General features: G+C 40.2%; 1 protein-coding gene across 2 annotated transcripts in view; it reads left to right on the top strand.

Moving 5' to 3' along the window:
• phc2b (polyhomeotic homolog 2b (Drosophila)) overlaps positions 1-27,198 on the top strand; it is a 45,542-nt gene that overhangs the window by 14,264 nt on the left and 4,080 nt on the right. For both annotated transcript variants that reach the window (XM_086149918.1, XM_086149919.1), the window contains 9 exons: positions 1,296-1,457; positions 1,855-1,929; positions 2,436-2,597; positions 3,024-3,158; positions 4,063-4,360; positions 20,386-20,687; positions 21,153-21,471; positions 25,786-25,997; positions 26,956-27,085. In XM_086149918.1, coding sequence (XP_086006044.1) covers positions 1,296-1,457; positions 1,855-1,929; positions 2,436-2,597; positions 3,024-3,158; positions 4,063-4,360; positions 20,386-20,687; positions 21,153-21,471; positions 25,786-25,997; positions 26,956-27,085 — 1,795 coding nt within the window. The remainder of the gene's footprint in view (positions 1-1,295; positions 1,458-1,854; positions 1,930-2,435; positions 2,598-3,023; positions 3,159-4,062; positions 4,361-20,385; positions 20,688-21,152; positions 21,472-25,785; positions 25,998-26,955; positions 27,086-27,198) is intronic.

Genomic DNA, 27,198 nt, shown 5'->3' with positions numbered 1-27,198 from the left:
CTCTGATGTACTTAAATAAAGTTAACTAAAAGACCATGTCTCTCATTATTTCAATAATTGGGTTAATGAGAGACATGGTCCTCTTTTGCCTACTGATCAAGACGAATAATATTAATGGGTATTTCACAGGATCTTTCTCAGTTTATTGAAGGAATGCTAGCTTCAATTTAGTGCTCTTGACCCTTGACCCGAGGATTAGCCTCTACACAGGCTTAACCCTCCCTGAATAAGGACCGCTCAACTTTTAGTGCCGATGCTTTGACAGCAGGGTTTTTGTCTGTTCAGACCTCCTTTTGTCAAATCCAACCCACCTATGAGCAAAAACTGTTGCCACCAAGCAGCCGCCTGAGTATCGTGGACTGTTGGTCATTTATGGCCAGGGAATGTTGAATGAAAGAATGCACTCTGCTAATTTTACCCTGATCCCAAGAGGTCCAGGTCCGGATGCTTGTGTGGCACCGAGGTCCACAGGTCGGCAACCCCTCCAGTTACTTGGCAACTGGTCAGAGGTCACTTTCAATGGTGAAGGCTGAGATATTTCTCATGGCAGAGGCTTGGTTGGGTTTATAATTAGACAAAGAAATTCTGTGTAGTTAAACAATATAGATACAAGAGTAATTTATCTTTATCTTTTACCTCTTCGTAACGAAGTCCAGTTCAAAAAACAAGATTTTGTGTCTAGATGCACCATGATTTGATGAGAAGCAATAACCAAAAGTGTGTTTTAAGTTTGAGTTTCTAAACATTTAAATGAAAGGAGGGAATTTGAATGGAAAAGTTAAGTTTTCTGTTAGGATTAGGCAATATATTGGTTGATTTTAAAAATCTCTTGTTTTTACCTTAATTTCCTTCGAGAACAATAAAGTATCTCTACTACTATTTGTGGATTTTATCAAACATACAGTCTTACTGTCTCCACCAATCCAAGGTCCTTTTTCTGTTCAGTATTGACTTTCCCTGTTTTATGCCATCGAAATGACGACTATGAGATATATACATTGATAAAAGAACTGTTTTACATAATTTTTTTATACGGTTGAAATGCAAATAATTTAAATAGTGAATTTAGAGCTATGGTTACATGATCCTTAAGACATGAATGCTCTTATCATGGGGTTTATTTGGAATCGCAGATACATTATTTGGCACATAATGTGGTGCTTTTCATACCTGTCGGTTTCTGAAAAAATCTTCTCCTTAATCTATCTGACAGTATTAAATGCAAACCTCTGTTGTAGCCTGCCAGCAAGGATGTCATTGCTCAGCAAGCTCTGTCTACCATCTCTGTCTCACAGGTTTTCCAGCAAGCTTTGCACCGACAGCCCAACACAGCAGCACAGTATCTGCAGCAGATGTATGCTGCACAACAGCAACATCTGATGTTACAAACCGCAGCCCTCCAGCAGCAGCACAGCCTCAGCACAGCTCAGCTTCAGAGTCTAGCTGCTGTTCAGCAGGTGGGTCCAAATTCATCATCTTATTCTGACTGTACACAGACTTTCGTTCCTATTCTAATAACTGTATTCAGGTTGTTTGTAAGTTTGTCTACTTTCATCTATAGACCTGTCCAGTGGGACAGGAACTCTAATTTGACTTCAGCGGTAAATGATATTGATTTGCGATGTGACTATCTAGAATTCATCCACTGACTATGAAACACTTTTTTCACCGTCTGGTGAAATAATGTATATTTAGGGACATTGGCTCGCACTCACTGCTTGTATAATGGACAGTCCAATTTCAACTTTGCTGTTTGGCAGAAGGATTTGAATGCAGGGAAGTAATTTCAGTGTCTCTTCTGTAAGTCATACTTCAGGAAGCAATAAACTCTCCCTCCATTCTGTCTTGTGACAGGCCAGTATTGCAGCTGGTCGGCAAAGCTCCACTCAGAATGGGACATCATCTCAGCAAACAGGATCTACTCAGACGGTAGGAGCAGTATTGAGGGTTAGGTGTGTCTCATAAATGCCCCTTGTAGTTAAAGTTGCCCTAGACAATTAGATTGTCACCACAATGTAACCGAATTACTGAATTATGTGCCCTTTCTCCTATTACATTTAGTGGTAAGAGGTTTTTTTTCCCTGAAACAGTATATTCAATGGTATTTAACATTTTAGTCAAGTTTATATTGCCATTTATTCAGGGCAATATTAAAATTAGAGGGATGTAGTGCACTTGTCATTACAATAAAAAGGATAATCGTCACCATTTGTTTTTGCCCTTTAGATTACGAAACAGGGTCACTTGTATTAATTTGCCACATACCATCTTCTATCAGCTCACTGCCAACAAACAACAATTGGGCTTTGCTGTATTCTGAGCTTTTGGGTGAGCGGCACTGGAAAGCAACTGTGGTGACTAAAACTGAGCTAAACCCATCTGAACTGGGGTGACTTCACTATTTGAGAAGCAATGCACTAATCCCTTCCCCACAGATCAACTTGACCACATCCCCAGCTGCAGCTCAACTGATCAGTCGAGCCCAGAGCATCAGTTCCACTCCAACCAGTATTTCTCAGCAGGCTGTTCTGCTGGGCAGCCCATCAAGCCCAACTCTCACAGCCAGCCAAGCACAGATGTACCTGCGTGCACAGATGGTGAGATTGCAGACACAAGAAGCATTGCCACAGGCAAAATAGCATGAGCACACATGATAACTGAATTGATATGATCAGAGGATGATGGTATCTGAAACAGTGATCATTTAAGCTTTATACTTTGTCCATAAAAGATGTTCCAATTGCTGTTGAAGATTATGAGTAGCTATTTAGGATTAGATACATATATATGACAAAATAATCCATTCCTAATTTGTCACTTTTATTGAAAACAATAACTGGAATAATTCTAGATTCAATCAGAGGATTTTCTTTCCGGAATTTTTTTTTCATGAAACATCTCCATTTTTTCACACTTCAGAAAACTGTAAATCTGGAACTGCAACCAATGCTCAGTTTTTAGAAAGGCGGTTCAGTGCCCAGTACAATGTCTTCTTTTTTATGTTTTGTGTGTGATGCTGTTAGGCCCAGCAGAGTAACTTGGTACAAGTTGCGCGGAGCCTTGGGCGAGCTGTTCCTCTGTCCCCACAGTTGATCTTTACTCCCACGGCAACAGTGACCGCTGTTCAGTCTGAAAGCTCAACACAGGCTTCCTCACAGGTAAGTTGTTTTGAATGAAATTACATATGATATGATAGGCGCCTCAAAAAATAAGGTAGAAAAAAAAGTAAGGTAGGTCGGTAATGTGAGGATCTTGGAAGTCTGATTTTAATCATGATTTGAGACGCCCTAAACAATTTTGGAGGTCAGTCCTGTCTAGTGCTCAGAAAGCATGACACAATAAGAGGATAATGAGTTGATCATGGTCAAAGCCAAGTAACCCCTGATAAGGACGAAGGGCCATTTATACTACAGGCACCTTAAAGACAACTGGAACCCTGCCTTCCTGTTTCGAATTCCTGGGTCCTAGTGTGTCGAAGTGTTGTTAAGCAAGAAACTGAACCCCTAACTGATCCCCTGGCGCTCGTTGACAGCAGCCTACTGCTCATGGTTCATCTTTGATGGGTTAATTGCAGAGAATGAATTTAGGATTAATAAAGGATACATTTTTAGTACTGGTATTATTATCTAGGCCTCCAACAGTAATGGAGGTATGTCATTATTGAAATGGTCCCTTGCAGTGTTGACAAAAGTGAAAAGAAATGCTGTCTATGCCCACTATTCTCAAAATCCAGTGGATTCTGTTTTTGATAACAACATTGCTAACACTCAGCCTGGTGTGTTTTGTTGCATAACCGTAACCAATAACTAATCTACTTTTTGGTCTGAATGACCCTTAAAATTTGAGTTCTTCTGTGGTCTACCCTCAATATCTCTTCTAAGTTTCCTGACCCTGTAGTTTCTGCATAACTTTTAGAGGTCAAACACAGCAACTTCACACTCATTGAAGTAATAGCATTACACAAAATGTTTGCCACTGTGACATTAAAAGAATAATCAGTTAATGTTTATCGCTATTATTTTGTTTAGTAAGTTTGTCAATTTTGTATTATTTTGCCTCTAGAATCAGGTCCAGAATTTGGCAATACGTGGCCAGCAGGGGGCAACCACATCCTCTTCTCAGACTCAGACCCTACAGGCTCTCAGTCTGAAGCAGAGTCCTGTCCCCATCCAACCTGCCTCCATGGTCAAGAATCCCAGCCAAGGGAACCAAGTGTCCACAGGAACCAAGTCCAGCTCATCCGACAGTGTCTCTGAAGGGGGGAAGAAGGCCGAAAGTACAGTAGTCGTTACTGAAGTCCGGGCAATTAATATGAGCCGAAGTGTTACTGCTGTCAATGCCCAGCCTCTGATTGCTCCAGGTACGTAACATCTATGAATGTCTTGCTTATGTCAATTAGTTCTGACCCGAGAGTTATAGAAAAGGCCAACTCCCACCAACACACAAGATTTTGATGCAAGCTATCCTACTACTCCCATGAGAAGCAGGGAAAGCAGGGTCTGTATTTGTGTGTTGCCCATAACGCCTTGAGAAAAACAACCAAGGAAATAAATTTGACCGGATGCTCCTGTTGCTTGTGGTTCAAATATCATAGCACATTAGTTCCATTGTGATATCTTAAAAATAATCCTTTTATTTACGAATATGGAGCTACGGTTCAAAGGGTGGTTTTCCTTCTCTGTCATCTCGACAATCCTATGACTGGCATAATGGCAAAAGAACTGAAAATCCCTGTCTGTAATGCTGGGCTTATATTTAAAGATTTTCAAGGTCTCACACTAAAAATCTGAAAGTCGAAAGGAAATTTTATGAGTTTTACCGGAGTCACTGCATACTCCTGTCATTTCAATCTTTAAGTATAAGGGCGTAATCTGAGCTATTTAGATTAGCCCTCTCCTTGTTTTGGGCTTATGTCAGTATCAAACGGATTTGATATTATCACAAGTCTTGCAGTCTTTATGATGACATAACACTATCAGTAACCAATAGATGAACTCTTAACAAAACTGGAAATATGGTAGATATGGTAATCACCAGAGCAGTATTGGTGACAGAGACATTTGTTGGCAGTATGGATGAATGGGGATGGTGAAGGACCTCCCGATCAGATGGACCATTCAGATAGTGTGGATGTGGAGCTATGGGCAGAATAGCCCAGCTTGTACGATGTCAACTCTCGAATGCATTACAACCGAGAGGTGAAGGAAAAGCGTTGGACTGAACTAGCAGAGGCTCTGCAAATTCCCATTGGAAATTATTGCATGCTGGTAAAAAATCTAGTTGTAGTCTTGTAAATAGTGACCATGTAAGGATTCAGTCTTTGTGAAATCTCAGTCTAAGATGAGGCCTGTGACTAAAAACTCTAAAAACCTGTCTTTTCCAAATCGTTTCTCAAGTCTGCTGATATATGGGTGGCTTAAGTCAGAGTGCTGCTGTGAGGGACTAGCAGACAGTGCAAACTTTTTTATCTGTTTGGATGGCATGCTGGCACATTGGTTAGTGCTTCTGCCTCACAGCAAGAAGATTCATATCCTACAATCAGGGATCTAGTGAGGTCTCTACCTATTGCATCTTTTGGACTGGGGGAAGGAACTGGATAACCCAGAGTAAACCCACGCAGATACAGAGAAAGCATGCAAACTCTGGCAGAATCAACAATAAATTAATTATATATGTATGTATAATGAATTATGCTTTTTGGCCTAGAAACAGTTCCAATGACAAAAAGACAGGGGGCAGAGCTATAGGTCGCCTGGATGAAAATGCTAAGCTTCTCTTTGGGAGTGACCAGGATGGATAGGATCAGGAATGAGTCTATCAGAGGGACGGCTTACATAACATGTAAGATGTTATGAAGAGGTCAGAGAAGCCAGACTGAGATGGTTCGGTCATGCACAGAGGAGGGAGTGTGAATAAAATGGTAGACGGATGCTGGAATTCAAGCCACCAGGCAGGACGTCTTGAGGTAGTTAGTATGAGAGAGGAGGGTACAAAGAATGGGACAGATGGAGAAGGCTGATTTGCGTGTGCGTGTGCGTGTGTGTGTGTGTGTGTGTGTGTGTGTGTGTGTGTGTGTGTGTGTGTGTGTGTGTGTGTGTGTGTGTGTGTGTGTGTGTGTGTGTGTGTGTGTGTGTGTGTCATTCTGTCAGACTTATTTCTTCAACACTTGATGGGAAGCTCTTTCTAATTATATCATTATTGTCATCATTATTATTTTTTATGAAAACTTCTCGTACTAGTTCTCTGGTACAAATACCAGAGAACTAGGCCTCTTAACAATGGCTTTACTACACTTGAATGTAAGTAGGAAATGTTTGGTATTGCTACTCACAGTTACATCTTTTTAAGAGTTCATTATTCAGACTACCAGAAGGTCTGGGATTTATATAGGATATTTCAAGTGACATGGCCAGAGGGTCAAGAGGGAAACTAGCAAAAGCAATTTGTTGCTCCTGAAAAATGTAGTAAGGGTTCAAAATTAGCCGCAGACCCCAATCCAGGCCAGAATTAGCTTGTCTGTAAGTAAGAGAGAGCCTGCATAAATAATCTGTAGTCTCAGGGGTCAATGCATGGTCAAGACATTTGGAAGTTAAAAGCAATTTTGATATTCATCAATTGGCATTTATTTGAGCAAAATTTGAACCATGAAAACTTGGGAAATGCACTGATGCAGCAGCTGGTGATTAATGTCTGCTGATATTTGCCTTGCCCACAAATTTAGCTATATTTTTATATGATGTGTTCCTTGTTTGCAGTCCATGTAGTAAAAAGAGAAGTGAAATACAGAGAAGGTTAGAAGGAGCTCCTTTGTGTTGTTGTGTTTTAGAGAACATGCATGAGTAGATGACAGAATGTCAAGAGTGGAATTTTGGTATAGAATGAGGAAATTTGGAGTGTAGGAGAAGTATGTTCATGGTCCAAGATATGAATGAGGGTATCATGACAGAGTTGGGGCGTGTAGTAGTATTCACATATAGGTTCCATTTGAAAGTGGGACTACATTCAAGGATTAGTCCTGACACAGTAATTTGACTCATCTATTACAGTTCTTACAGGCTGTAGGAATCTACAAAGACTATGACGCTTGCAGATTGCATTATGATTGGTTGTGAGAGCAAAAAGCAGGTTGAGGAGAACCTGGAGAGGTGGAGATATGCTCTGGAGAGAAGGCCAGTCGCAGCAAGAGACCGTACATTTAATGTGAATGAAAGCAAACCAGGTTGAACAGTGAGTATGCAAAGAAAGGTGTGGAGGACAGCGTTGGAGTTTAAATATTAAGGTTCAACCATTAAGAGGACCAGGGAGTGTGGAAAAGAGGTGAAGTTTGCAGGCAGGATGGAATCGATGGAGAAATGTGCCAGGGGTTATCTGTGACTGAAGACTAGCAGCAAGAGTGAAGGGAAAGGTTTAAAAGATGTTTGTGAGACCAGCCAGTCTGTGCACCAGCTGAGATGCCAGCTCAGACCAAAAGACCAGAGGCAGAGCTGAAGATTTCAAGATTTTCTTTTGGGGGCATCAATAATGGACAGGATTAAAAACAAGCACGTCAGAAAAACAGCCAAGGTTAGACATTTTGGAAACAAAGTCAGAGAGGCCAGATTGTAATGGTTTGATTAAGTTAAGGGGAGAGAGCGAGCATATAGGTAGAAGGATATTGGAGATAGAGCTGCCAAGCAGGATGAAAAGGGTAAGACCAAAGAAGACATGCGGTCTTCAAGAGACATGCAGTTATTGGGGGTGACAGTGGAAGAGGCAGAGGACAGCGCAAAATGGAAACTGATGATCTGCTGTGGTGACCCATAATCAGGGAGAAGTTGAAAGAATAAGAAGAGTAAGTAGTAAATAACAGTCTTTGAGAAAGATCAGCAGTTTATATAGGATTCCAGTGCACCCAACATTATACTGTTGATTATTGTAAAAAAAAAAAAAAAAAGCTACACCAGATGTCAGTTCAACAGCATAAAGAAAGTTTTGTCAGACTGTCAGACTTTGACAAGTTAACAAATACTAAAACAATACACAGTGTCGTTGTTCATCTTTTTGTAAACCAAAGAGTTGCTGTGAATATAGATGAAACAAGCTATTCAAAATTAAATAGGGCTGTGCAAAGTTTTAATATTGGGCAAGTTATGAAAGGCTGATAAGTACAACGAAAACTATTAATAATTGATTGGGCTGTACTTTTAATCAAATTAGTACACACACCATATAACATAGTTGAGGAATTGTTTGTTGGATTCTTTGGATTCCTTACAAATACTGTTTATCAGCACATTATGCCGCTTTGTTACTGAAGTTGGAAAAAATTGTTTGCTGTCCACTTATTTGTGTATGGTCACATACGGCATGCCATAATTTCTCTTCTGTCAAGTGAGCTTACTGCAGATGAGAAAATTAAATCTTAACTTGCGCACCTTTGGCTGTCTCTGACTTACGTGGTTGCGCATCACAGGCCCATTCACTTTTGGAATAAATCCGGACATGGCAAAGACATTGTGCTGCATTGTGTCTGGGTCTGCCAGGTTGCTTTGTATAACAGCATTGGTAAAGCACATATTCTGAGGCAAGTTTATTTTACAGGTTTTAACTGTTTCTTTATCATTTGAGTGATAGGGAATGTGTTTGCAGTACAAGCTGATTTAATCAAATAAAATCCTGAACAACACAGTTATCTCATTATCCACTGTGTCCAAGTAAGACATTATATAGTTGATCATGCAGATAGCACAAGAGAAAATGTTCTTAACATCTAGTGTATGAATGTCACTGCAAAGACTCAAATGAAGTGCTGTGTCCCTGCCTTCCCTAGATTGCTGTGTATAGTTTTGTGTTTGTGTGTGTGCATGAGTTTGTGTGCCAGGGAGAGGGGGTAGGGATTATCTGAGCATGTCAGAGCACAACTGCATCTTGCTTTGTTGCAGTAATGGATGCACATAAACTGAAAGAGGATGGGAGCTGAAAATCTGGTTGCATGCTGTCTGAAAAATTAACATGAGTTGCCATAGTAGCAAGCCATAAGGGACAGGTGTGCACGTGATATTCAGGGGAGTGAATACACAGTGGATCAGAATGGATAGGGGCAGTTGGGGAGGGCTGATACAAGAATACAGCTACACTTTTTGTAAGTCGCTTTGGATATAAGCGTCTCCCAAATGACTGTAATGTAATGGATACAAGCCTTAATTGAAGTTCAATTTTACTGGATCAACATGTGTGCTTTTTTTTCTCCTCTTATTCCTCTCTAAGACATAAAGCTGCTTGTATCAATTTCAACTGTAATTCTGCAGTTTTTTTCTGATTTTGTGGCAATAAAATAGGCAATTTTGAAAATTGCAAAAACTTTGCTGGGTCATGTAGATCCAATAAGACGCAAGTGGTAAATTGAAAAACGGACTCACTTTGGCTGGTAATTATAAAAATATGAAAAAAAAAAAAAAAAATCTGCGCCGTGGCTCAGGGGGTTAAGTGATTGTCATTGGAACTGAACATTACTGGTTTGATTCCCGGTTCCTCCCAGCCTGTCAAAATGCTGTAGAGCAAATCACTGAACCCCTAACAGCTCCCCTGGCGCCGCTAGATAGCAGCCAACTTTTCATGGTCCGTTCATGATGCGTTAAGTGCAGAAAGGAATTTCCCGCAAGGGATTAATAAAGTACAATAAATTATAAAAATTATAAAAATTAGTAAGCTTTTGACAAATATTAGGAACACAAAAATTAGCATATAAATTGTGATCACAAATATAATTGTTTGTTTTTCCTCAGCTGTGATGTGTTTGTATGAGTATTTTCAGTCCCTACAAGAAATTGATTCAAAATTAATTTTTACCTGCTTTTTATAATATTTTTCTTCAGTACCTGGTTTGCAAATTATTTTAGAAAAAAAATACCACTATAGTTAGATGTACATGTGATTACATAAAGATTTAGACATTTTATGGTTTAGAGTTATGTTAAAGTAGTTGAATACTGTAAATCATCATTGATCTAAGTAGTCAGGAATCATTTATTTGTATTTTTATGTATAAATTCATAATATTTGCAAATTGCAAGTAATGTGAGGACTCTGGTTTAAAAAGAAACATTGTGATGGTGTATAAGGCATATTCTTGTGTATTTTAGCCATAATTGTCCTTTTTGTGTAACTGTAACACTTCTACACATGTAGTGGAGGTGGACAGGCTGAAGTTTGAGGTTAGACAGGAATCTCCATGGAGCATGATATTTGCAGATGACATTGTGATCTGTAGTGAGAGTAGGGAACAGGTTAAGGAATATTTAGAGTGGCGGAGGTATACTCTGGAAAGGAGAGGAATGAAGGTTTATTGCAGCGAGACAGAATATATGTGTATGAATGAGAGGAACCCAGGTGGAATGGTGAGACTACAGGGAGTGGAGATCAAGAAGTTGGAGGATTTCAAGTACTTGGGGTCAACAGTTCAGAGCAATGGAGAGTGTGGAAAATAGGTAAAGAAATGTGTCCAAGCAGGCTGGAATGGCTGGAGAAAAGTGTCAGGGGTACTATGCAATAGAAGACTATCATCCAGAATTAAATGAAAGGTGTACAAGACAGTGGTGAGACCAGCGCTGCTGTATGGTCTAGAACGAGGGTGTCAATCACATGTGACATTGCGGGCCACATATGGCATAGGTAGAGTTTAAGTGGGTAGGACCATTAAAATTATAGCATACTTAGCTATAAATAACCAAAATATCATGTCTTTCCTTTGTTTTGGTGTCAGGAAGTACAAGAGCATTAGGAAAATCTAGAAATTTAATGAACAATCCTTTTACAAAACATTTCATGAAACACTTCATATTTCCTTAGACATACATGGAATTTATTTCTAACATTCACATGTATGCATTGCAACTTATCCCACTGATTGTACAAAGGCATAAAACTTTGACATATAATTGGTATTGAAAAATATAGTAATGCACTTTAAGATGAAATGAGACTTATAAAGAAAGGGATTTTTAAACCATTGACACATCTGCATATAAAATCTAAATTGAATTCCTGCCGACACTTTACAAACTAAAGAGAGTGCTATTAAATGTGTAAGGAAGAAAGTATTCGCGTGTCCTGTAAATGTGTAAACTTCATACATGAAAATTTATGAAGTTGCATGAACAGTAATTCCACCATACTCTTTTGTAATGAAGCTGCTTACTAACATTAAATTGCACATTTTCACTAGCAATTAGGTAGCTGGCTTTTACCGCTGCCTCACCCATAGCCAAGAAGGCCATGGGTGAAAGTGGACTCCTGTTTCCTCAGACCTGCCAGCACTTTGTTGATCTTATCTCCTCTCAGTTGTCCTTGCAAGCTGTCATATTTTTCGCTGTGATGAGTCTCGTAGTGGCACTGAATGTTATATTCCTTAAATACCGAAACTTGTTGCAAACACACCAAGCACAAAGGTTTCCCGTGCGTCTCCATAAATATATAGGACGTAGTCCATTTTTCTTTGAAAATTCTACACTCTTTATCTTCCTTTCTTTGTTTTGATAACAACATTTTGGCTAATGAGGGTGTAGCGAGGAGGTAGAGAACAGGGTAGAAACAACGTCGTAACAAGCAGCAGATGGCGCATTGATACCGTCTGCTGTTTGGTCTGTCTCAGCGATGTGGCTTGTCTTCTACTCTGACCAAAACAGTACGCCCCCTACTGGATAATTTGTGAATTGCATTTAGTTAAAAAAATAAAATCCATGTCTTTTATGCGTTTTTTCAACTTCAAATTATCCTATGGGCCTGATCAAACCTCCTTGCGGGCCAGTTTTGGCCCATGGGCCATATGCTTTACACCCCTGGTCTAGAAGCAGTGACATTGATGAAGTGGCAGGAGGCAGAGCTGGAGGTCGCAGAGATGAAGATGTTGAGGTTCTCTTTGGGAGTGATGAAGATGGATAGAATCAGGAATGAGTACATAGGAGTACATGGTTAGATATTTTGGAGAGAAGGTCAGAGAAGCAAAAGTGAGATGGTACAGTCATGTACAGAGGAGAAATTGTGAATATATTGGTAGACGGATGCTGGAGTTGAAGCTGCCAGGCAGGAGGTATAGAAGAAGACCAGAGAGAAGATTTATGGATGTAGTGAGAGAAGATATGAAGGTAGTTGGTGTGAGAGAGGAGGATACAAAGAATAGGGTTAGATGTAGAAAGTTGATTTGCTGTTGCGACCCCTGAAGGGAAAAGCCGAAAGGAGAAGAAGAAGAAGAAGATGGTATGTAACTCTAATAGCAAAATGTTGAATAGAACTACATTGTTTGATATGAAGGTAGTTGGTGTGAGAGAGGAGGATACAGAGAGTAGGACAAGGTTTATTTGCTGTGGTGACCCCGAGAGGAAAAAACAAAAAGAAGAAGAGTAACCGTAACAATTGCAACCATTATGTAGTTTGCTTTGATGATACTAACAACGATTATTGTCTTATTTCAATTTCTAGTAAGTGATACAGCATATTGGATTAATGATTTATTGAGGTCTCAGCAGAGATCCAGATTGAGCAGTTATAAGAAAAAAATCCATCCTTCTATCAATCTTCTGCCGCTTATCCTGCAATCAGGTTCACAGAGGATGCTGGAGCCTGTCCCAGCTGTAGGCGGTGTTCACCCTGGACTGGTCGCTAGTTAATTGCATGGCCACGTACCTGTATATAGACAGACAACCATACATAAATTCGGGCAATTTGTCGGAATCGAACCAGAGTCCTTCTTGCTGTGAAGCGCTAACCAATGCGCCGACGTGCCACCCACAGATGTAAGACAACGTCACACATTTTTAAGGTGTGATTATTTGCTCTCTATTTTTGTCATCAGTTTTCACTGACTGTTAGAATTTTTTTTTTTCACATTAATATAAAAATTTAACCTTTATTAATCCCTCATGGGGAAATTCGTTCTCTGCAATTAACCCTTCATTGATGAACCATGAGCAGTAGGCGGAGCAGTTAAAGGTTCAACAAAACTTCGACACACTTGGAGGACCTGAGAATGGAACCAGGAATGTCTGGTTCCAAAGACAATTGCTTTACAGCCCCCCCCCCATTTTCTCAAGAATAAGGATCAGACTGAAAACGGTTCTTATGCTGCCTGGCTCATTGCAGTTTCTCATCATCGCTTTCCTTTTGGCAGGAACGAGCCTTCTAGTTATAAATAACTGCAGCAGGGAACCCCCCCAAAATTCGACGTGTTTTCAAATGGATGTGTAAGATGTGCGCCATTTATTCATCTTTGCCTCTTCATAAAAGCATTAAATGTCAGTTTCCATTCACTGTAATTACAAAAACCACAATACAAGTAATTATATACATAAATAGCCTATTTCTAATGTGAAAACACAACTCATCCAATTTGGCTCCCTTTCCTTATTTCCCTACCCATCAAGTGTTTCATTTTATACCATTAGTGTGTATAATATGCACTGCCAAAATACTGAAATTAATTCTCGGCTCAGCCTTGTTACAGTGTTAAACTCTTATACGTAAATCAAGTTTTTTGTGTTTCGATTTATGCTGTTGGGCATAGTAGTGAATAGATATCACAATATTCTGAAGTCTGCTTTTAATATCTCTATATATCGCAAAAATTTATATGGTCAATATGTTAAACAACACAAATATATTGACTGAGATGCCTTTTCCAAACATGTGCAAATGAAATGGAACATAGCATCAAACAACTGACCACTGGATATATACCTGTAATATATATCTGGATACATAGATATATGAATGGATATATAATATAATTTCTATACTATAATATATATACTATAATATAATACTATAATTTCTATACTACAGATAAAGAGGAATTAAGCGGATTAGCCATACAATCACTCAAACTAAGCTGCAACCTCCACTCATGGTGGGTAGTTGTAGGCTTAGATAGAGAATTTGCTTTGAGAATGTTGATAGAAAAGTACAGAAAAGGTCAGACAGGGCTTCATTTTTCCTTTGTAGGTTTAGAAAAAGCATATGATAGGGTGCCAGGAGAGGAACTGTATGAGGAAGTATTGAATTGTGGAGTTAGTTTCTTAGAGTGGTGCAGGAAATTTATGAGAGCTGTAAGGGAGAGGTGAGGTGTGCTGCAGGGGTGGCAGGAGTTCGGACGGAGGAAGGACTGTTACAGGGATCAACATTGTAAGATGAAGTTAGACAGGAATCACCATGGACCATGATGTTTGCATGTTGCATTGTGATCTGTATTGAAAGCAGGGAGCAGGTGGATATATACCCTGGAAAGGAGAGGCGTGAAGATTGGCCACAGCAATACAAAATATATCTGTGTGTGAATCCTGGGGACCCAAATAGAATGGAGATGTTACATGGAGTAGACCTAAAAGTGGAAGATTATAAGGACCTAAGGGTCAACAATCCATAGCAACAGAGATGTTCGAAAAGAGGTGAAGAAATATGTGCCATCGGGTTGAAATGGGTGAGGAAAAGTGTCAGATTTAATGTGTGACAAAACTGTCTGAGTGTCACCCTGAATGAAAGAAAAGCTGTAGAACAGGCCTGGCCAACCTGTGGCTCCTGAGCCGCATGGGGCTCTTACGTTCATGTCGACTTTTGTGTTTGTGTGCTTTTACTGGTGCAATCACGTGCTGCTCCAGTGTTCTCCGCGCACAGCCAAAAAACCCCACACAAATACAAAAATCGACATGAACGTAGGAGCCGCATGTGGCTTGGGAGCCACAGGTTGGCCAGGCCTGCTGTAGAAGGTGGCGGTGAGACCACCGATACCATATGATATAGAGACAGTAGCACAGGATTCAAAGATGAGAATATTGTGGTTCTCTTTGGGAGTGAAAAGGATGGATAGGATCATGAATAAGTCCATCAGAGGGACAGCACAAGTTTGGCATGTACAGAGGAAGGGTCGTGGATATATAGTCAAAATGATGCTGAGGCCAAAATTACCAGACGAGAAATACTTGAGAATACTTGAGAAATACTTGAGAAAGACTGAAGAGGAGATTTATGGATCTTAAGAGAAGGCATAAAATTAGTTGGTGTGATAGAGAAGGCTGAGGAGAAGAGGTTGTGTAGCTGAAGGGAAAAGAAGAAGCCTACAAGTAATAATATCCTTACAGATTTTCTTGGTGTTTTTTTTTTTTCCATCACCATCTTCAATGTCTTGAAGATTACTGAGTAAAATTGGTGTTAATGCCCTTGATATCATGTTACTGTTATTTTTAGGTAAGCTTTCCAATATTATCTGGTTCATTTTCTTTATTTAATGGTGGTCTTTAACTGTTTTATAAAACACAAGGATCCTTTTCTGATAAACACCCAAAAAGTAAAAGTATCCCGGTCAATATAGCATCACAAAATATACTCTCAATAGCTATGATGTGAATACAGTGTGAATGGTCCTCATATGGGGAAAGACGGCACAGGGCCTTGCTGTTGTTTAAGGCTCAATGAATGTAAACCACAGCGGCATCCTGTGAGAATGTGGAAACTCAGGGATTTTCCAGGGCCTGGTGCTGCAACCTCATCAGAGACGTTTGCTGCTCTCAACCTCAGAACATTGTGCAACATTCTTGGAGTAAAGGTCTGCAAACACAAGTGGGAAGTCAAGGCTACCAAGATTTGATGAAGATTTTATGATAGCATATATGTGTGGGTGTAAGGGTCTAACTCTTCCGGTCCTTAATCCCAAGATAATTTGGGGGAAAGAGTACTTATTGAATTCCCTTGTCTGATGCTTCCTCCAAGAGCTGTTTCTTATTATGTCCTGGGAAAACTGTCAGGATTCATCAGTGGGGATGTTTGTAACAGTGTTGTCCAGTAATTCAGAAATCCTCTACCTTCTCTCAGATAATAGCTTGGGACCCCTGAGGAGAGGCACACCAATTCAGTAATAAAATTTGACCTTTTCTACATTATTAGGTTGTTACTTACTTTGAATAGATGCCTTTTACCTTTTCTAAATATGACAAAGTGAGAAAAAGTACAAAAATATTTTTTCAGCAACATTTGGGGCCAGCTTGATGGGAAATAAGTTCCATTGTCCTCGAGCAACACCTGTCCATTTGAATTAAAATAACCAACTTAAAAAATCTTGTAACATTTGTGGATGTATGTATTCATCTTGATCAATCATGTGCTTTATATATGACATTTAAAATTCTCACAAGAAACCTTTCCTTTCAGAAGTACTACCAAGATAGACAAAGGGCACTTCAGACTAGAAGAAAGATTTCAAATCATAGTCAGATTGCTTGGTCTTCTTCAGCTGATTGTTTGCTTAGTTGTTATGGAGACCGATGTGTCGACACAATTGGGAATGTTCAGATTTCCGCCCAATTCTGTGACAGGGGAGTAGAATCAAATCCCCTTTTCTGAGGGATTAAATTGAAAAATGTAACATTTCCCAAGGCCACAAAAATTTGTATGAAAACTTTGGTGTTTGGTTGACAATACCAATATGTGACTATGGTAAGAAATTGTGATGATACAGTGTCAGGAAATATTTTGCTGGGTAAAAAATATCAAAGAGCAGTTGAACATGTTACCTTTACAATAACCTAAACAAATAATATATTTTTGTTATTATTATTATTATTATTGTTAGTAGTAGTAGTAGTGGTAGTAGTAGTAGTAGTATTAGTCGTAGTAGTAGTTTTATATATTATTATTCTAAACCCATCAGTGTCCTAAGTGAAAAAGTTGTGGAGAAATCCAGTCCAGGAATCTTGACTTTGCATTATTTTGTCAGACTGTTTTTAGGATCAAGAATGAAGAAGAAACAGGCTTGGCTTCGTCTTGTTCACCTTGTGTTTATTCACATGGCTCAACACCAAGTTCTCTTGGTATGGTCAACTGAAGTGTACAGAGACCAAGTATTTTAGAGAATTTTACCCATCGTCTCGCCCACGGACATGATGCTTTTCACACATGAACCTTAGAAAAGTAATTCCATCTTTGTATTTCCTTAGGAAGAGTTGCATAATTACAAATTACTACCTCAGAATCTTCTGAATGCACTGTCACAATGTTTAAATTGGAGAGTTTATGTCGATGATGTATGTGTTTACTTAAAAGGGAGAAGGCTACTAGTACCGTAGGCTATTTCTAAACTTACTAGTGGTAAAGCAGTCAAAAAGCTCTTCAGTAGCCGGGCCCAGGGGATGGATGAGGTCCGCCCAGGGTTCCTCAAGGCTCTGGATGCTGTAGAGCTGTTCTGGCTGACATGTCTCTTTTACATTGCATGGATGTCGGGGACAGTGCTGCTGGACTGGCAAAAATTTACCAGTCAATCTACGTTCCCACCCTCACCTATGGTCACGAGCTGTGGGTAGTGACTGAAAGAACGAGATCGTGGATATGAGCAGACGAAATGAGTTTCCTCTGCAGGGTGGCCGGACTCTCCCTTAGAGATAGGGTGAGAAGTTTGGTCATCTGGGAGGAGCTGGGAGTAGAGTTGCTGCTCTTCTGCATTGAGAGGAGCAAGATGAGGTTGCTCGGGCACCTGGTCAGGATGCCTCCTGGACACCTCCCGGGGGAAGTATTCCAGGCATGTCCATCTGGGAGGAGACCACAGGGAAGACCCAGGACACACTGGAGATACTATGTCTCCGGGCTGGCCTGGGCACGCCTCGGGCTCCCCCCAGAGGAGCTGGACCATGTGGCGGGGGAGAGGGAGGTCTGGGCCTAACTGCTGCGGCTGCTGCCCCCACGACCCGACTCTCGATAAGCGAGAGATGATGGATTGATGGGTGGGTGTGTGTGTGTGTGTGTGTGTGTGTGTGTGTGTTTGTGTGTGTGTGTGTGTGTGTGTGTGTGTGTGTGTGTGTGTGTGTGTGTGTGTGTGTGTGTGTGTGTGTGTGTGTGTGTGTGTGTGTTTGTGTGTTTGTGTGTTTGTGTGTTTGTGTGTGTGTGTGTGTGTGTGTGTGTGTGTATATAAAGTGCTTGAATGCCTTTTCAGTAACCCCCTCTCAGGCTTAATGAATGCGCTGTGGACCATTGACTGCAAAGCAAAGCTCATCGCACATCCCACTCTAAATAATGTAATCACCACCTGACGGTCTTCCAGGAACATCATTGCTCGTCACATATTCCTCCAGTGGATTTCAAATTGACACTGTGTGAAAAAGATCCCGCAGCATTAAAGGAACTAATGACATGCAAACTCTGCTGGATAGAGACATCTTTTATTTCCACACAAGGGTACAGTCTGCGGTTAGTGCCTTGCAGGGGAAACTTTGAAACCAGATGGAGCCTATCCCACACAAAATATTTTAAAAAGGGGGGAGGAGCCAGGGGGATTGGAGGCAAGCTCTGATGTTTTTAGCTTTTTCAGATGGCTTTATTAAGGGATTTATTGACAACATCAATCACACCTCCATGTTCACATAGCTCATGTAACAGGAACTGCTGCATCGTGCTTCAGCACAGAGATACCACATTTCATATTTTAGTTTCAGAAGTAGGGAAAAACTCTTACTGCTTCCTGGCTTGAATGATGGAGGGGGCAGAAGGGGAGCTGTGACCTGCTGATTCACCATTACGCATGTTCATTCCTGAGCCATTTCCAATACTAGCACTGGACTTCAATTAAACACTGTCCCACTTGAGTATAATCTTGAAATACAAGATTGTGCTCTCTGTCTTGAGCTCTGGGTAAAGTCAAAGATCCTGGAAGTTTTTTCCCTCTTAAACCCAAACGAACATCACCCGGGGGTGACAGGCCGTTTGTGAGTAATGTTAGGGCATAAACTTTTACAGTGAGCCTCCCTCGTATTGCATACTGCATCTTTGACAACTTCTCAGAATCAAATCTAGATAATTCCTGAAATATTTGAGGAATTGGATTTCACACTTATGGAAGCATTTTGTCATCAACACAGAAAAAGTGGTAACTACATATTGATTTTTTAATTTTAGTACAATATTACCTTGTCATATCATGAAATCCTTATATTTTGTTAGTCATAGAATTTTCTTTCCACTTGGTGGCTGTCCAACGAATGCTAAAGTATAAGTTAAAAAAATGTTTTCTTTTTAGAATTTGTTAAGCTTGTATCGTTGATTAATTATTTTGCACACTTGAGAATATATAAAATGTTTTCTCCAATTTCTCCAATGTTTAGGGTTAGATGATGATTATTCCTACTTGTTGTCATCTTGTTTAAAGAGCCAATGCATTATTTGGCTTGCTCCTGCCATGTTTATTTCTGTTTAATTATTGATGTTTCTTATATCAGACTGCATCAGCATCAGTTCCTTAAACATTTTACTGTGTTGCAGTCAGGAGGTACACAGCCAGCCCGCTACCAAATCAGTTTTTTGTTGTTGCACTTTTATGCATCCAATCCACACACATTGACACCAGCCATGCAGATAAATTGATAGTATATTTGTTTTTAATCAGTATTCAAGGAGAACATTGGCTGTTGATTCTGCTCGGGCACTTAGCTGCTAAAATCTCCTTCTCAACACTTCCAGTGTTTAATGCAGCCAGATTCACATTCTGTTGCACTTGTTTGCACAATTGCGCCCACAAGCCTACAAGTGTATGTGAAATAACGTTTTTATGGTCTCCCATCAATGAGGTGCTAGTCAGCACCACTCATTCCAAAGCTGCTTCGCTCTGATGGCAGGATAATTATTTTACAATCACAATAAGGTTTGACTAAATCATCATCAGGTTAGTAATAACAGCCCTTGCATGTCTATGGCTTTGCTGACACTTAAAATGATAATCACTGAAAGTTACTAGGAATTGTGGTTGTTTTTATAAAACCTGACAGGACACCATGTTTTGTATTTTTTTAGCTTTTGTTAAGTGTAAATGACAGCATCAAAACAAGGGCCAACATCCTTTTATCACAGGAAATGCATAAATACTCAGAATCAAAGCACATTCCATCTGTGGGGTGTGTCTGCTTACAGAGGATATATTTGGATTGCGTTTTTCAGATGAGGATTAACAATGAGACATTACATTTTGCCAGTGTTCAAACCTATTTGCAAAAAATCCAAAGGGCAGTATCTTCAGTTTTGAGCTGTTATTTAAAAGGTTTTTTTTTAAATCCTGTTGTTCAAGTTCATTTACAAAGATCTAAAAACTTTTTTCTTTTGTAATTGTCTATGTCTTGAATTTAGAGTTTCACCAATGTTACTTCCAGATTCCGTCTATTGAAATGCTTGTAAAAGTTTTAAGCCCTCATTATGCCCGGGTCAGACTCCTATTTCATGTTGTGTATTAAGGATGTGATTTTTCTTTCATACCTAACCGGATGTTATTTTGACATCAAAAAATTGGTCTTTGAATGTACTAGTTCTCCTTTTACCCCAGCCTAACACATGAATACATGAATCCAGAACTTTTTCAATTGAGTGCTGGATGTGATGTCGTTGCAGCTTATACACAGATTCAGCCACACTCCTTGGTTCAGCAGCACAAGCAACAGCAGTTTGTTGTCCACCAGAGCCAAAGTTCTCAAAGGACCCCTGGTCAACTGTTGCAGGCTGCATCCATTCAGCCGTCCCAGCACCCTGTACCCGTGTTGCCCAAACCTGCTCAGAATCAGCCCTCAACACCCAGCCAACAAGCCACCATCTTCCACTCAACCATTAGCCCCCATGCGCTCCACTCCTCCCTCAATCATGCCAAAGCGCAGCCTGTCCAGCTCACTGCCATCAACTTACAAATACAGCCAACGGTAGGTAGTCAACAACAGCAGAAATCACCAAATGTAAAATATCCTAATTCAGGAGCTGAAACGTACGTTTTAAAAACATAAAACCAATTAGCCAGTCTATCTTGTGAAATACACTACATATTTATCTCTTGTATGTGTAAATCCCAGTTACCAATTTTATTTGGAATGAGATAGAACTTTTTGCTCTGTTTACCAAGCAGATGTGTAATTTTTGAAAACTGGTTAGTAGTAAAACAAAAAGCTCACGTTCCAATGACACCCACATTATCTACTTTTATTCCAAGACATACAAGTAAAAACACAGGAATGCTATGAGTTTGGAATTCCTTATGTAGTATGTTCCCACTGATGTAATGTTTTTTTCAAAATTTAATGTTTTTCACTTTTGGACACACTGTTATAAAATGGATTAACAATTTTTCTTACTGTCTCACATCTTTTCTCACATTTAACTTTACAACCAAGGCCTCTCGACTGGTTCACGACAGTAAAGATAAGCCTACTTCACTGGTGGTGAGAGAGACATGTCCAGCCCCAACCACACAACAGGAGCAGCAACAACCACAGCAACAACCACAGCAACAACCACAGCAACAGCCACAGCAACAGCCACAGCAACAGCCACAGCAACAGCCACAGCAACAGCCACAGCAACAACCACAAAAGCAGCCACCACAACAACCGCAACAGCCACAAGAGCATCCTGCATCTTCGTCACCACAACCAGCCAAGCCTGTCGAGCAGCCCAAGGTTGACCGCACTACTCCGGCTGTTCAACCACAAGGTATTGATTCGATGTGATTTTGTAGGCTGCATCGCTGCGGTAAATATACTGTGTAATCGAAGTAAATTGAAGAGGGTGAAACCAATAAGTGTGTCATTGGTGCACAGTAGAACATTGATACACAAAAACCAAACAAAACACTGTTGTCATTTGAAATTTATTAGACAGTGTGTGTTTTGAGTTGCTATCAGGAAAGACAAAGTTTCAATTGCAGTACATAGCTGTTTGAGTCTATATGACAAGGTCTGAGCGATGCTTTGCTCATGTCTAAACTATTTAGGTATTAGCTTACAGAAGGACCATCTTTCAACTCTGGAAAACTGAAGTTTATCCAAGTACTACACAAATTAGGAAAATCCCAGAAAAGTTTCTTTATCTGAAGGACATATTTTTATACTGCTGCCATGCTTTTTTAAGAGACAAGGGAGGTTCTGACATTCTTTAACATTTGCCATTCATGGTCAGCAATTGTATTATGATGTATTATGTTTGATAAAATGCACCAAAATTGCGTATTTTATCTCTGTCAGGAAACCTTTAAAATGTGGCAGCAAGAGTTTTGCTAGTCAGACCATAATAACAAGTGTCCAAACCCTTCAAAAGCTAAAACAAACTGTAAACACTACTGATTGCATCACATGCATTTCGAATACTGCAGACTCCAATGAGGAGATATAAGAAAACCTAAACCATAACTGTCAGTTTGTCAATGGAGAGACTAGTCATTCCACCTCCTGCATCAGAGGCAGATCAAAGAAATCTGATGCCCCCGAAAGAGTCAAAATGAGCAGCTCATTTACAGGGATCCCCGGTTACTGAGACGTTATCGTCCTATTTGATCAATATTTGTACCAGCTACATGAAAACAATAATAAAATCTGTAAACATATCTTAGGTTGTATTAAATTGTAAAAAAAAAAACAACTTTTCACTTATAGGCCTCCATGTTTATGAGGCAACGCTTTCTGGGTAGTTATGTCACAAGGTTGACCTGGGCTTGGTCCCATTCATTTTATTGTACGGTGCAAAAACATAACAATTAAGACAGAAGTCAAAATGAAATTCATAACGAAGACTAACAAAGATTCAAACTTGCAGGTGTAGGCAAAAGTTGCTGGTGTGCGCATGCAGCAGTTGCATTGCTATGCTATCAGAGACAGTGTCTGTTGTAAGTAAACTTACGGACTGCTTTATGTGACTCGTGTCAGCTTCCTCTGTGATCGTGTGCCTGATCTTTCATCATCAGATGCTACTTCTGCAGTTGTGGGTTATTGACATCCTTGCAGGAGAACATCCTGCGTCTCTGCCTATGACGTTTCTTCAAGCAGGCTTGACTTCTTTCCAGGGGACCTTTGTATGCTTATGAAAGAAAACTGTAGGCATGGCATTTAGCTTTAGTGTCTGTTTAAAATTAGCAGCACCCAATGAGCTCTTTCAGCAGCTTAGCTCGACTAAATGAGTCAAATGCATTCCGAAAGAAGCAGCAAGAACACAGCAGGAAGTTGTGTGTGTCCACAAGCAATTCCCCACCCCTCTCTTCTCTTCTAGTCCCTTGGAAAGCTGTATAGACTAGAGTCCATCCCTTTGTTGCCCTTGGACTGGAATTTGCACTCAAAAGCAGCATAATGTGGTATTATTACCATATATACCATACCGTAACGAGCAAAGTTAACGGAATGCCAAAGTTAATATGAGCAACCTCTACATGTATTGCATATATTAAGCTAGTAAAAAAATACTTGGGCCCTGGGTTAAAATATGTCCTACATTTTGCGGTGTTTTCAAAATAAACAAATAAATAAAATTTCAAGCTTATTTAACAACAAATTCTAGTATGAAACAAACATCAATCCATCCATCTGTCCATCGTCTGCAGCATATTTATGCCTATTAGTCCTCCCAGGTCGGGTCCCCTTTAAAATCTGAAAGTGTTGCAATGCAGTGCAAACAATAGTTGGACATCTGTCTTTCACATTGGCTGCACAGATCCATCAAACGCGACTACTTGAATGTCAGTAAGATAGTTTGATGTTGTGTCTCTTCTGAACATACAGAAATCAAGATTGACAAGTTAAAGGGTTCGTTTCATGATAGTTGTACATTTTTTGAAAAAAAAAAAAAAAAACGTACACCTTTTTATTGTCGCCTCTCTTTGTAATGCTATGAATGCTATGGTCATATATTGTCTTGGACCCAAGACGGATGACACGCTTGTCATTTTTAATAGTTCTAGCAGCCAAAAAAATAACTTATCTCAACCCCCAGCACTCCTTGTATTCAGCTCCCAATATATCAGTGGCACATGTTTTTCTGTTATGGTTCAATTTTTTTTATTTTCTTTTTTACGTGGAGCCCTGCGGTTGTGGAATTCTGGCGAAATTCCTGACAGAAAACATACAGTAATCATGTCAAGTTTATTTTGAGGCTGAAGGATCACTCCATCGTCCATCGCGAGGCGAATGCGATACTGTTGATCCAGAGCCCGAAGCTGGGATGTGTGTGTGTGTGTGTGTGTGTGTGTGTGTGTGTGTGTGTGTGTGTGTGTGTGTGTGTGTGTGTGTGTGTGTGTGTGTGTGTGTGTGTGTGTGTGTGTGTGTGTGTGTGTTAGAGAGAGAGAGAGCGCTCTTCTGGCGGCGAGTCAGAGCTGAAATATGTTGACATGTGGCAGCAGGCTGAGGATCCGGGCTACTCGAGTCGCCGCGGTGGGAAGAAAGGGCTCAGGCGGAGGCGGGACCCGTTCACAGCACCACGTTTTTGTTTTGTTTTTTTGTGTCCGGAGCGACACTGTCGCTTGAACCGAAAAAGACCCGTAACGGCCACTCGGCGTCTCCGACAGGATCGTTAATACAACAACAAAGCAAAAGTGCTCACGTTTTCCTGTTTGGAGGAAAAGTTGGTTCGGTAAGAACGCATCCGGCCGAACGACCGCGGCGACTTGAATATTTACTTTCGCTCTGCGGGTTTGTTTGTTTTTAGTGAGGGGAAAAGGGTGAAGAGGCGTCCATCCGGCGCTGAATGTTGCTCGACAGTCCTCATGTGAGTCTCCTCGAGTACGGTTATTGTTGCGGGGTGGATCGAGAGTGTGTGGATCCACGTCTGGTCTGTAAGCAGAACGTGATCGGAACGGATATAACGTGTGTAACCCAGACAAACTGACGCTAGTAGCTGCTAGCTCCGCCGTAACACCCAACTCCATTGCTGCAAAGCGCTACTATCAACACGCATTAACACTGTATTAATCAGAATGAGGATGGCTCCATCAAAAGGTTTCTTCTGCCATCAAGACGTCATTGGTACATCGTGAGTTCCAAATAAGCGATCATATTCATCATCTTTAAGAATTATGATTCATGGTTTTTGTCTCTTGCTGTCAAAAAAGTGCAACAGCCGGTGCGAAATCAAAATGTATTTACTTTATCATCGTAATAATTGAATCAGGCATTTGGATTTCTTAAAAATGCCTTTTTAAAACTTTAATTATCACATTTATCGTCAACGCAGTCATTTCCAATGCAAGACAGCACTTTTTTTTCCCAAATCTGTAAAATTTTGCACAAGATGGTATATATTGTACAGCCTTTGTTTCTTTTTTTTTTTGGTCCTCATTTCCTACACCTTCCTGTGGCAATTGAATTTCCCTGTCGTGGGATCAGTGAAGTCTACCCTACCATATCCCATATAGGTCAATAAGTAATGGTTTAAAACAATTAGTATTTTAATTTGCTGATTATGTCAGTCAAAGCCTGAATTAAATATCACCTCAAATTACTTAAGATTTCAAACATTTGCAGATAATCCCTTTCATCAACCAATCAATATCAACATCATTTTTACATTTTTGAGGGTTTTAACTGTAGTCATTCACCCTCACACATGAAGAAGGAAAGGAGCAAATGTGTTGAACTGACTTGCGAAAGCAATCATTTTTTTATTTTGTTGTAGGAGTGGTTATAGGAGTGGTTATAGGAGATTGTAGGAGTGGTTATGGTGAACTGTTACAACCCAAAGCTATTTACTAGTCCTACTGATAGATATTTGCACTGAAATTAAGCTAAAACAGTAAGTAATGGATAAAAGCAGAACCTTTTCTGACCTTCGTAACAGGCAAACAAATGGGAAAACATGACAGTGAAGTATTTACAGTACATACTTGATGTGAAACAGTTAAAACAGATGGCTGTTAGTAGTGTGTTCAGCTGTCACACAGAGGAGAGCTGTTCTACAGGTTTGTGAAGATCAACAACATATATGTGAATGACAATTACTTTTACTGATTGAAGCGTTTTTTTTCCACAACGTTTTTGTTTTTGTCAGGAGGGGGATCAACCAAGAGGCTGACGACTGCACCGCGTACGCCACCTCCTGCCATGACCTCAGGAAATGAGAGTGAGGCGCCCACCGTGACGGGCAGCACGCCTCAGAATGGAGAGAACAAACCACCCCAGGCCATTGTCAAGCCCCAGGTCCTCACACATGTCATTGAAGGCTTCGTCATCCAGGAGGGGGCTGAGCCATTCCCAGTGTGTGTAAGTGCTTCAGTAGCAGCAAGACAATAAACATGCCAGGGCTGCCAAGTTCCGCAATGTACATGCCTGCAGGGAGCTCCCACCAAGCAAATACAAAGCCTAGATGTTGGCTATGGTAACCGCTCACAGCTTCTGTTTCATTCAGTTATTACTTGCAGAAGTCGGACTGTAGAGCTATTACCAATAGGATATTGTCAATGTCCATGTGTGAAATTAGCCTGAAGTGCTAGGTTTCGTTCCTTATCAGTCAATGGATGCATTTTGGTTAGTTGAGCTTGCCATCTGCACTGCAATACAATAAAGCAAAACTTAACAGTGAAAGTATGAAGTTTAGAATGACAGTCATTTGCAAGACTTTGAACTCACTGCCCCCTACTGGACATGTGTTGCCCTGACTGAATTGACTGATTTTCTTTGTTGACATCAACAATGATAAACAAAGGTTTTTAATGTGTGTGTGTGTGTGTGTGTGTGTGTGTGTGTGTGTGTGTGTGTGTGTGTGTGTGTGTGTGTGTGTGTGTGTGTGTGTGCGTACACGCTTTCTATTATGTAGAAACTGAAAAAACTGTTAGGTTATATCAATAAAGGAAAACTTATGAAAATTAGAGTTCAACTTAAATGTCCTGGAGAAACTTAAAATTTAACAAAATACATATCATCATAAAGATGATTGTGAATAGTTTCTATTTTTTATTTAGATGCATAGACATTAAACACCATTCATATCAATAGTCAGATATTAGTTCTTGACCAACAGTCAGTTACTCATTTATCATTTAAAAAATGTCACATATTGACACACTTATTTGGAGTGAAATCCTCAATCATCTCAGAGTCTTTGCTTTTTTAAGTGCTCATGAGAGGGTGGACAGGTGGTACTCTGTAGGCCTTTTAATCATCCTGGGGTATGTACCATTTCATTCTTGTCGAATCATAATGTCTGTCCTCCACAAATCAGGTGGAGCGTCTACCCATCTTGATCGACAGCCCAAAGAAGCTGGATCACCAACTCTCTTCAGACCCTGACAAAACACCTGTCAGCAACGCCGCTAACTCTGACTCGGAGCCCGAGGACATGAACCTACCAGGTGAGGTGGAGCTCTGCTCTATGATGAAACTCAAAAAACGTAGTGTCAAGGGATATGATTGCTCAGGTCTACTTAATAAATAAAATTATCTAAAAAACAATTGGCTGAAAGAC

This window comes from Fistularia commersonii, chromosome 7 (genome assembly GCF_037954325.1).
Source record: "Fistularia commersonii isolate RoL2024-O1a breed Wild chromosome 7, RoL_Fcom_v1.0, whole genome shotgun sequence".
NCBI classification, from domain to species: Eukaryota; Metazoa; Chordata; class Actinopteri; order Syngnathiformes; family Fistulariidae; genus Fistularia; species Fistularia commersonii.
Note: the sequence above shows the minus strand (reverse complement) of the source record. Positions and strands in the feature narration are given on the sequence as shown.